At 35.2% G+C, this 12268-nt stretch overlaps 1 protein-coding gene across 1 annotated transcript; it reads left to right on the forward strand.

The window, feature by feature from the left end:
* Positions 1-455: 455 nt before the first annotated feature.
* On the forward strand, positions 456-10240 carry map2k6 (mitogen-activated protein kinase kinase 6). Its single transcript, XM_043253946.1, is given in 13 exon segments — positions 456-522; positions 525-626; positions 856-919; positions 1122-1170; positions 2153-2266; positions 3134-3253; positions 3549-3665; positions 3811-3862; positions 3945-4072; positions 5196-5273; positions 5802-5941; positions 7503-7548; positions 8407-10240. Coding segments are annotated over 13 exon segments (1155 nt in total). The 3' UTR covers positions 8485-10240.
* Positions 10241-12268: the final 2028 nt, after the last annotated feature.

The following is a 12268-nucleotide window of genomic DNA, read 5'->3' on the forward strand; positions in this document are numbered from 1 at the left end:
GTTAAAAAAAAAACAACAGCAAAAACTAAAATGCAATTAAATTTTATTTGAAATGCTGCATCTAAAAGTTGAAGTTGCACGTATAATGCCAGTCTTTTATTTATTGACTCGTTTTAAGTAAACATTCTTTTACAATTTCAGATAGCTAATTTTTTTCCTTTTTAAATGAAGTTTGAATCTTTTCAGGCTTTGCTCATCTACATGCATGAGCATTTCAACGCACATGCCTATGAGTCAGACAGCATTTATATACCAGATTGAAAGCTGCTGCACTTAATGTTACAGAAGTACAGCATCTGACATCCTTATACAACCGTTACGTATTGAAATATGTGATACAGAGCACATTGCACCTTTTGTTTGCCTTAAGCAGACCGGAATGAGCCGGGCGGGTGGGTGTGGGTTGTTCCTGTGCCATCAGGTATGCGGATTGCCCCGCTCTGGTGTCACTCACGATGACGGGTCCCGCCTGTGGCGGAAGCGCCTCCGATCTGCTTCAGATGGAGAGAGCGTACCTGGCCTTCCGTCTCACCTCCCTCTTTCACACTTGCACTCTCTCTCCTCGCACTCTCTCGCTCTTTTGCATTTACTCAGCCAGGATCTGGAGCCGCTTGCGCTGTCTGACCGTAAGTGCTCATCCGATAGGGAATCTCGCAATTCCATGGGGAGCAGAAATAAAGGAAAGGGCTCTATATCCCTTGGGACGGTTTCGGAATGCCTCTTTTGTTTAGACAGGCCTTTCGAGTTTATCTCGCATGAAGCTTTTGTTGCAAGACAATATTTTCTCTGTTAAAAGGATGTTTTAAAAAGGGCTTAATGATGATTTTCTTTTCTTTTTTTTTCTTCCCTCTGCAGGTAAAAAGAAGCCACCACTCAAGCTTCCAAAAGAGGTGTTTGAGAAACCCCAACCTGCTCCTGCGTAAGATTTTATGCCGATTAAGGTTTAAGATAATTACTCTCGTCTCGATGTAATCGAGAGCACATTCATATTCAGAAATGGTGCTAAAAGTGTGTTTCCGTCTGTATTTGTAATTTTATAATTAAGTCTGGTTTTAGTTAGTAAGTCATTTACCGAGTCAAGCAAGGACACTCAATTGGATTTTTTTTTTTTTGTTGCACAGACCCCCGAGAGACCTGGACTCCAAAGCCTGTGTTACTATTGGAGATAAGGTGCGTTTCATCATCCTTTTTTAATTCAAAAAGGAAAATCTTGTGCATTTTCATCTTACACTTTTTCAGTCCGTTTGTCTCCTGTCTTCCTTTGTTGTTTTTCCCTTATCTTTTTTTTAATTATTAAAAATAAATCTGCATCAATCTGTTCATGGCAATAAAAAAATGTAGCCTCTATGGGAAATATTTTTATACTTCATAGTTTCAATTCACCTGCATCTCTTCCTCATCTGTATTAAAAAGCAATATAAGAGGAACTGTCCTCGGGTCACCTGTATGCAAAGTGTCATTGTCGTTTGCATTCCCGCGCTGAGGTTATTGACACATCTTTTCAAATGTCATATTTTACATTGCTTTTTATGGTGATGTAACTCCTGTGCCTGGCTTGATACGAAAGCTTGGCTCGGTGAAAGACCGGCGGGTTGTAAAGAATGGCCCAGTGCACATTACAGCCCTTTTGAAAACGTCTGATTGTAGGCAGCCTGGAATGTACTTTACTGCCTCTCAGGCTGTAAAAATATTTATTTTAAACTCATCAAATAAGTGGAATTTTCCATTGGCAAAGATCGAGGCTTTTTGTATTACAACCAAACCCGAAGAGTAAGTAACCCACTAGATTTTTGATTAAGTCCGATAGGAGCGCACAAGCTTTTGTGAAGAATTTCTGAGGAGCCGGGTTGTTATTGCCCCCAGGTTTAAAGCATTTGTTGTGATTGCTAGCGATAGCGAGCTGAAAAAGGGATTGGAAAATGTTATCGGGCATGGCGTGCTTCCATTCTTCGTAGGAAACAATCAGCTTATGCTCATTTGTGCCAATTATCTTTTTCCTTTTTAGATGACTCTTTTTGGAATACAGCCTTCTTTTTTTCCTATTTGTCCACTTTTTTTGGTTTCCTTTCGTCTTCCGTTGTGTGCGCGCATCAATTTCACCATTCATAAAGTTTATGTGAAGCCTTTAAACGTGTGTTTTTGTTGTGAACAGAACTTTGTGGTGAAGGCCGATGATTTGGAGCAGATTGGAGAGTTGGGGCGAGGGGCGTATGGAGTGGTGGACAAGATGAGACACGTCCCAAGCGGCGTAATAATGGCAGTAAAGGTGAGTTCATGCAGGCCTGTGCTAGCCAGACTCATGTACTCGGTATTGCTCTAATTAAATGTCTCAGTTCAACAGAAATGGGCAAGATTTAGTCGTCCTACTTGTAGCATTTTCCTAGCATTTCTTTAAAATTACATTCGCAGTGCACATCCCTGTTTAAAATGCTATTCTGTGCTGGAGTAAACCAGCAAGCAGTGTAAAAGGTTTCATAAAATTTGTTAGAACACAAAAATGTAATACATTTAAGTTACTCTCCCTTAAATTAACCTTTTAGGTTTTTTTGTGTTTTAATAATATTTTTATTTCAATTAAAACTTTATTAGAAAATGAAATAAAAGATATGAACCACTCTTCAAGAGTTCGGGGTCAGTAACGTGTTTTTTTAAAATGTTTTGGTAACACTTTAAAATAAGTTTTCATTCATTGACACTAGTTAATGTATTAGTTAAAATGAATGAACATTGAACACAACATTTATTTATTAAGTTTTTATTCTTCTTTGTTAATGTTAGTTGATCAAAATACAGCTATTAATTTTTTTATTCATGTTAATTTTAATAATGCATTAATACATGATGAAATCAATGCGTACCAAAAAAAATAAATGGAAAAAATAAATCTTAAATCTTTAACTCTAAAAGTGAAATACTTCAAGTTAACCTTTTTAGTTATTCGTGTCCGTAATATTTTTTCCTTTTATTATTCATCTCAAGTTGAGTAAAATGTCCTTCCTATAGAAAATGTATTTTCTGACATTACATTAACAGACAAAACTAACTATAGTGTGTATTCAACACTTTCTGAACACGGTGTTTATCATCATTGACAATGCTATTGCTTGTTTTCCTGACTCATTTTATTGTACAGCGAATCCGGGCCACAGTAAACACACAGGAGCAGAAACGGCTGCTAATGGATCTGGACATCTCCATGAGAACAGTCGACTGCTTTTATACCGTTACCTTCTATGGAGCCCTTTTCAGAGAGGTACAGGCGCACTACAGTAAATGCACAGAGCAGTCATCTCATTTGCCCGCTAGCATTCGTCGCTATTTAATGCCGGAGTACAGAGTGCTAATTGTACAGACTAAAGGCTGAGCAAGCCCAGTTATCTAAATCGGTTTCTCAACTCCACTATTGTACTTTGATCTGAAAGAAAAGTTCCACAGGAAGTCCTACAATGGGAATGCGTTTAGTCATTTCCTGCTGTCTAATTTTTATGTCAGGTTGTTATGTCTGAAGTTATCCCAGCACTAACCTGATTGGCCTGTTGTGTTGTCAGGGTGACGTGTGGATCTGCATGGAGCTGATGGACACGTCTCTGGATAAGTTTTATAAACAGGTGCATGAGAAGGGTATGACCATCCCAGAGGACATCCTGGGAAAGATCACCGTTTCTGTAAGCACCGCCTGATTTTGTGCAGATTTAATGCTTCGTATGTTTATTTTTAATTGCATGCCCGCTTCCTGAGCATTTTAAGGCTGCGTAACCCTGACGTCCTGCAGATCTGTAATGAGCCTGATGTTTTATATTCCCGTTGCAGATCGTGAAAGCATTGGAGCATCTCCACAGCAACCTGTCAGTGATACACCGAGGTGAGCTGCGGCTCAAACGCAGTGAATATTTGCTTTTTAACAACGCCAACAACGATTTTCACGTTTTCTGTTTTCCTTTTAGATGTGAAGCCTTCTAACGTCCTGATAAACATGCAGGGTCAGGTGAAAATGTGTGATTTTGGCATCAGTGGGTACCTTGTGGATTCGGTGGCGAAGACAATGGACGCTGGCTGCAAGCCGTACATGGCGGTAAGCAAGAAGAAAAGTTGTAGATTTCATTTTTCTGTGCTGGAATTATTATTTTTCTCCCCCATGTACATCTTCATGGTCATTTAACATTATTATGCACATTTATTGCAATTTCTACATTAATCTGAATATTTATTTATTCTCATTTTGCATGCTGTTTATTTATATAAGGTTAATAAAAATAAAATGTAAATGTAAATATATATGTAAAAAGAAATGTATAGTTGTTAATATTGTCATTTAAGTATTTAAATAATTAAAATTGTTAAATATGCAGTTTTTAATTGATGTCTTCTAAATATTACGAACATTTAGGGCCAGTTAAACTGCAGAATTGTGTTGTTTGAAACTTTTTGACTATCAAACTGTTTTTAGTATTATAAGCAGTTACTATTTAGGTATTTCAAGCATTATGACTGTTAACCTTAAAATAAATACAACTGTCTTCTTTACTTAGTATTAGACATGAGCTGTTGATATTTAATGCAATACATTTCAAAATTAATCAAAATATTCAGGTTGAGAATATGGATATTTCTTTAGCAAATGTTGTCTTTGTATGTGTAATACAGGTTAATAAAATAAAAATATATATATATATATATATATATATATATATATATATATATATATATATATATATATATATATATATATATATATATATATATACTTGTAAGAAGATTAAGATACATTTGTATTTGTTTTTTTTATATATTATAAACATTTAGGGTCAGTAGTGAAACTGCAGTTCTTGTTATTTTGTGAATATTTTAAGCATTTCGACTGTGATTTCACATAATGAAAATGTCTGCTGTACTTCGTAATGAGTTAGTTGTGTTCATTCAAAAGCCATACTGAGACATCGATAAAGTGTGCATGTTCCTGTGAGCTGTCCACACACATCACAGCCTGTGTTCATGTAGCACTATCAGTTAATGGTGTACATCTAAATGAGGGACTTGTGTCATAAAGAACAGAATAGAATACAGTAAGAGCAAAAGTGCCATATTTTTTATGGCACTTTCTCAGGCTTGCTTATCTCTCTAGTCTACTTATCAAACCACACTTCCTCTTTTGCCCACAATCATATTAATCGGTCATAATTCTTTCTCATTCACAGCCTGAGAGAATCAACCCAGAGACCAATCAGAAAGGCTACAATGTCAAGTCTGATATCTGGAGTTTAGGAATCACAATGGTAAGCCTGAGTGAGCTTATGTGTGTGTGTATAACATTCTACTGTCCCGTTTCTTTTTTTAGCCGTTATTTTGTGTTGTCTTCGTGAAATGGTTTTTATTGAGCAGCACATTAGTCGACCCAGTTGTATTTAATAGTGCTATATAAATAAAATTGATATTGATGTTATATTTACAACACTGTTTTATTGTTTATTGTTATTGTTTGTTTATTTGTAACACTGTATCTCAAATATGTGTATTCATTTTAGAGCTGTCCGTTTGTTTTATAGTTTAAATTTGATTTACAAAAAAATTGTGCAATATAAAATGTTTAAAATGCATTTATATGAATAAGAATTTCAGCTTTAAATATCACTTTGCAAAAAAATAAGTGTTTTATTTGTAAGTTAACCATAAAAAAAGGTCATTCTCTGTTATTTACTGTTTGTTGCAATGAAAAATCAAAACAATCAGTGCCACTTTATGTGCACGACACTTTATGGTTTGTGAAGGTTGTGCTGTGAGGTGTTTGTCTTCTGTCTTGTCAGATCGAGCTGGCCATTCTGAGGTTTCCCTATGACTCATGGGGAACACCATTTCAGCAGCTCAAGCAGGTGGTGGAAGAGCCGTCGCCCCAGCTGCCTGCAGAACGCTTCTCACCCAATTTCGTGGACTTCACGTCACAATGGTGGGCGAGCTGTTACACACAGTTGCACACCTACACACCGGAGTACAACAATAATGATTGGCCACTTTCACTGGCTGCATCACAAATACAAAAAGTGCTTTAAACAAAAAGTGTTCAGTTTGAGGTATTTAACTTTTGTTCAAGGGTGCATTATTTAGTTTAAAAGTGACAGTAAAATTAATTTCACATAAACCTAAAAAATGTATCGCATTTGTTATTTATTTAGGAAAAACTTATATTAACTCTTTCCCCGACAACGGTTCTTAAAAAAGTTGCCATTTTTGATTTTGCTTTTCACCTAAATTTGACGGCCTTCAGAATATTTTCATGTATGCATATACATGCATATATATCTTCTTTCAAACAAAAATGAATGCAGACCAAAAATACAACATGTTGGTTTTTTTAGTAATGCAGTTTAAAGCAAAATCTGTTCAGATGTCATATTCTTTCAGCTATAAATAATTATATGAATAATTGAAATTGCATTCACTAAACAGAACAGACACACACAGACACGCACGTTTATGCACACACACACACACACACACACACACACACACATATATGTGTATATATAGATAGATAGATAGATATAGATCATGCACACACAAATTCAAAATCATATTGCTGAGTTATCAATCTATCCATGACATACCTAGAGATGTTTCTTGGTCTGTAAAGGCATATCTCCGTCACTGACTAACCTACTTAGCCCAAGATTCAAAATGGTCAGAATACATCTACATGCGTGATCTATATATATGATTTATGTTATGACCTATATTGTCTCTGATCCTTCCGTTTATGACAAATGTTTCGAGCCCGGTAGACCTGGTAAGTCCCGTAACTCATTCAGGACATGCGCTAGGGCTTTTCCTAGCATAATACACCTAAAACAGGGATTGACGTAAAAACTTGTCAATGGCGGGGTAAGAGTTAACATTTCTATCTGAAGCATCATCTTTATCGTCAGAAGTAAATTACCTTTTTAAATATATTAGGATAAAAAAAGTTATTATCAATTGTAACATAACGTATTACTGTCTCCGATTAAAAACATAAGGTTTAAAATAATATTTGTTTTTACTGTTCAAACATTTGAACAGTAGAGTAAATCATTGTCTCAGCGTTCACTTAAATCCTATCTCTCCACGACGCTTCAGTGTTTGTAATAGAAATGCCATATGATTACATTGAGAGATTTAATTAGTCTTATTTGGGATTACATCACGCGATATATTAGTATATAAATTATGCTATAAAAGGACGCTTGAGTGTCTCGAGTATGTGGGATGATCATGACTCTGAATGTAAGCATAAGAGACACACACACACACACACACACACACACTCTATACATGCCTTGACTTCGCATTGTATATTAGGAAAGTGAACAGGATGTAGAAACCCTGATTGCATCCTTTCTGTCACATTGTGAGGGGAAGTACTTGAGGCCACAGCTTGCAGTGAGGTTTTAGTGTGTTCCTGCTGCAGTTCTGCTAATTTGTATTGTGTTTTCTAACATGTGTACGTTGCATTTTCTCTGGTTGTGTTTCAGCTTAAGGAAGAATTCCAAAGAGCGGCCGACTTACACAGAACTAATGGTGAGTTTGTTACTGAAAGTTTTTTTTTTTTTTTTTTTTTTTTTTTTTCACTTCCCTGGATTGGCCTTTAGGTGTCAGACTTGTGCTTTTAATGCAAACTTGAACCCTCTCTCGTCTGATTCTGTTTGGCAGTTGACAGCACTTGACTGTATTTTATCTAAAACTTGTGTGTGTATGTGTATATATGTGTATATATGTGTATGTATGTGTGTGTGTGTGTGTGTGTGTGTGTGTGTGTGTGTGTGTGTGTGTTAACTACTAAAATTAACACTACTAGTGATATGCATTGCTAAGAACTTAATTTGGACAATTTTAATTTTTTTTTTTTTTGCACCCTCAGTTTCCAGCTTTTCAAATAGTTGTATCTTAACAAACCGTACATCAATAAGAAGGAAAAATATAAAATGTTCTATACTTTTATAAAATACATATTTATATATTTTTTACACACAATTTTATATTTTTAATGCAAGAAACTGTATAGTATATACGAAAAAAGTATAGTATAATGCGCATTATTAAATATACATTATTTAAAGTGTACATTTAAGTATTGTCTATATGTATTATCAGTTTATCTGGCATTTTCACAGTTACAAATAGTGAACTTAATGTTTTTATTATTAAAAATCAGTGGACAATATATGAAAAAAATGAAAAAAAAATTTATTGCAATCCACTCATAGTGAATATATATTGAATTTTGTGCTTTCTAATTAAAGATCTATGTGTATATGTATAATCACGTATGTATTTTTTTAATATAACATGCCCTTTTTACTTGTGTATTACACTTACACTGTTTTTTGCTTTGAGCACATCATTTGGCACAATATTGACGTTTCATATCTTTTTCAGCAACATCCCTTTTTCACCCTCCATGACTCCAAAGACACCGACGTCGCTAGCTTTGTGAAGAGCATCCTCGGGGACTGAGAACGTCCCTCTCGGCAAAACCGATGTGTTGCCGCGTGGGGAAGATGGGACTATTTGAGAAAAAGCACCAATAGCAAGACTAACACCTGTAAGACACGCCCACCTCAGCAGCCAACAGTGCACAGGCACTCAGGAGGGTCTGGGGGAAAGAACACCGAAACTGAGGGTGGGCGGGCCGTTTTCTAGCAAAACACGGAGTAGGGCATGGGACAGGAATCTCAGCGCGTGTGTGCATGTATGTGTGGGTGCATGTGAGGGAACGAACACGAGTGTGAGTGTGTGTGTGTGTGTGTGTGTGTGTGAGAATTCTTCGCCTGCCTGTATGTGCATACATGTGCATTAAAAAAGGTTTTACAGTCCCAAGTCAAACTTCATCTATCGTTCAATCCCAGTCCTCCTCCAGCTTTACCTCTCAATCCAAAAAGCAGTTTTAGCATCAGGTGAGTCTGTTCTAGATGTCTGTTGAGTTTCCCCAGTGGCACTTCAATGTAATTCTTAAAAGTATTCAGAAATGTTACCCACACCCACAACGTCCGGTTCTTCGAAAAATATAAAATAAAAAATAAAAAAAATAATAAAAAGAGAGAGAGAGAGGTATAGATATATTTATCTATTATCTAGATATGTATATATACTCAAAAAATATTTGTTGAATGAGGACAATATTCTGTGTTGGCTGTAAGGAGTGATGGCTATTAAAGTGGATGAATGGAGCATCTTTCTTTTTTTTTTTTTTTTTTTTCTTGAATTTGCAAAGACTGATTGGTGCATTTGTGTCACTGAATGCTAAGTTTGGATCAGTTTATAAATGCTGTCATTATAGTGAGGGTCTAGGCCCGCAGAGCTGTCCCTGAATCAGACGTTAAAGGCCAGAAGTGAAAAGACCTCTTTTCACATACCCTCCATGAACTCTGTGTGTGAGCGAGTGCGAGTAAACGCTTGTGTGCTTTATATGCTATTCGTCTAAACCAAGGTGATTTTTGGGCAAAAGGTATCTTAAGTCTGTTGGCTACATCTAGACCTCTTTTTTTTTCTGAGCCAATCAAAAAAAATTCTCATTCTTTTCAACTGCAATCCAACTGGAAATTATTATATTATAATTATCATTATTTTATTATTATTATTATTATTATTATTATTATACACAGTGCATATGTATTAACAGTAATGAGGTGTTCTGCAGTTTCTGTATGTGTTGTAACTGCTGTTTTTCTCATTGGAAACTTGACAATTTCTTTTTAATTTTAAGGTGGTGTGCAGGTATGAGCGTGTGGCCATTTGCGAGAGTGTGTGTGTGTGTGTGTGTGTGTGTGTGTGCGTACATGTCTGCATGTGAGCGTTATATAAAAGTCTGAACACACGTAGCTGACACTTCTTTCAAAGCCTCACTGTGACTCGGAAGCCTGATTTTTGTGCCTCTCTATAAAAAAAAGAAAAAAGAAAAAAAAACAACTCCTACATTAAAACAAACTACAAAACCCACGCTGCTGTGTCATAAGACAAGCTTTGCTTTCCACAGGCTTCAGATAGTGGCGGGGGTCTGTTGCTTTGCTTTCTGGGCTTCTGGTTTTATTCTCGTATCATTTTTGTAAGGTGGAGATGATGAATGTGTATGAGTGTGTGTGTGTGTTTTTGTTTAGTTTTTTTCTTTTGGTTGTTTGTTTTGTCTTGTGACCACTGTATACAGAATGGATAACACTGCTGATTTGCCTGTAATCGTTATATTGTTTGATTCAAACATAAAAGTTCTCTTATATCTTTGCTGTTTCTTTTTGGTATGCTACATTAAAACGGGTCAGAATATGAATATATATATATATATATATATATATATATATATATATATATATATATATATATATATATATATATATATATATATATATATATATATATATATATATCTTTTATTATTATTGGGGTTGAAAACTTGACTAGGCCATGTCTAGATCCCCCCAGACACCAACCTCTCTCCAATGTGGCATTTTCAGTATTTTTACATTTTGTTGGATGTCACAAACATTTATGCAGTATGAATGAAATGTCATTTAAAAGGTAAAAATCTGCCTTTATGCTGACTTTACTTTATTTTCAGCATTTTAGTGTAACATTGCAAAAATTCCTTAATGAAGATCAAAAATTTATGAATGCAAAAGAATATTAATATTAATTAAGGGATTGTCCTAATTTAAAAACTTTATTTTTTTAATTTTTCAAATGTCAAAATTCAACCAACAACACCAAAAATGCAAAAACAATGTTAAGGAAATCCTGAAACATGTGAGAACCGACTTTATTTTTTTTTTTTTTTTTTTTTTTTTTCAATTTCTGGAAATTTCTGTCCTCGAGTGTCCTCCTTCAAAAAGATGACCGCTGGATGCTACCCAAATTTCTCCACTTCATCTGCTTCATTTATCCAAATGAATGTTCCCAGCCATCGTATGTTATAAGATTCGACATTAGACAGTGGACGTGACCAAGAGATGACAGTACAAGTGAAAATATTCAGCGCAAGCCCTTTGAAAATGCTATATTTCATGGCGGTTGAATAAGAGACATCTTTCATCTACACCGTTCACTTTATTTCTCATTTGTCCTAATTTCTTTTCTCAAGTGCTGTTTGATCAGTTTCTTGTCACTTTATCGTCATCTGAAGAGGGTTCTTCTGTGGAACCGGAAAAAGAATGAATTCATAAAGTCATACCTGATTGTTAACATACTTTTTTTCTATTAATGAACAAAAATTACACGTTTTAAAATTAATACACATTTCCTTCATAAATCATGGCAAGTTGGTGCTCAAATAACGTTTCTTATTAATATTGATAAAAGTTGTGTTTCTTTCAAACATTTATGGAATTACTTGATTAATAGAATGTTCGGTAACACTTGTTAATTATTAAATATGACTTTTTCCTCAATAAATACTTAATTTGCTGCTTATTAATAGTTAGTAAGGTAGTTAAGTTTAGATATTTGATAGTATAAGGGATCTAGAATAAGGTTGTGTAGAATAAAGCATTAATATGTGCTTAATTAGCACTAATAAATGGCTAATATTCTAGTATTATTTAAGCTAATAAGAAATTTAACCATATAATAAACTGTCCAGATTTATATAATGATAATGAGAGAACAAGTATGAAAAAATGCCAGGCTTTGTGATCTTATGACTTCCCAGAATGCCCTCTGTGGTCACACCGATAACTTTCCAATTAATTTTTAGTCGATGTGACAAGAAGCTGGACCGAGAACCAGACTCATGATCATCTCAACGTCTCGCTCTCTCTCAGGCAGTTTTCATCTTCACAGGTTGTCCGAAAGCCAGCCAAGTATTTTTAGAGGTGGGGGATGCAAAATATGCGTTTGAGATTTGCTTAAAGGTGCAGTAAGCGTTTTCAGCTGTTTCGGCTGTCAACATACCCTTTAGAGCCGTGTCTGCAAAACGACTGGCTTCCGATTGGCTGGTTTTATCTGTAGCATATCATCAAGTAAAAAAAAAATAGCTTGTAGCGCTTTTAATGCAAACTTGGACGGCAGTTTCACGCAATAGATTTCAAACTTAAAAAACTTTCTGAGTGAGATTATTGAAATTGAAATGATTGCAAATTTGAGCCTTGGATCGCTGTTGCAGTACATGCTTCTTTCTAGTGGCTCGTTTTTTTTTTATTAGCAAAAATCAGTGCAACATCAAAAGAGAAGCAGAAAAGAGTTCTTTGATCAAAAATCAACAGGAGGTCGTCATATAATTATTACGCTTTGTGTTTGCTGTGGTTTGCCTATT

This window comes from Puntigrus tetrazona, chromosome 12 (genome assembly GCF_018831695.1).
Source record: "Puntigrus tetrazona isolate hp1 chromosome 12, ASM1883169v1, whole genome shotgun sequence".
In the NCBI taxonomy this organism is placed as follows: Eukaryota; Metazoa; Chordata; class Actinopteri; order Cypriniformes; family Cyprinidae; genus Puntigrus; species Puntigrus tetrazona.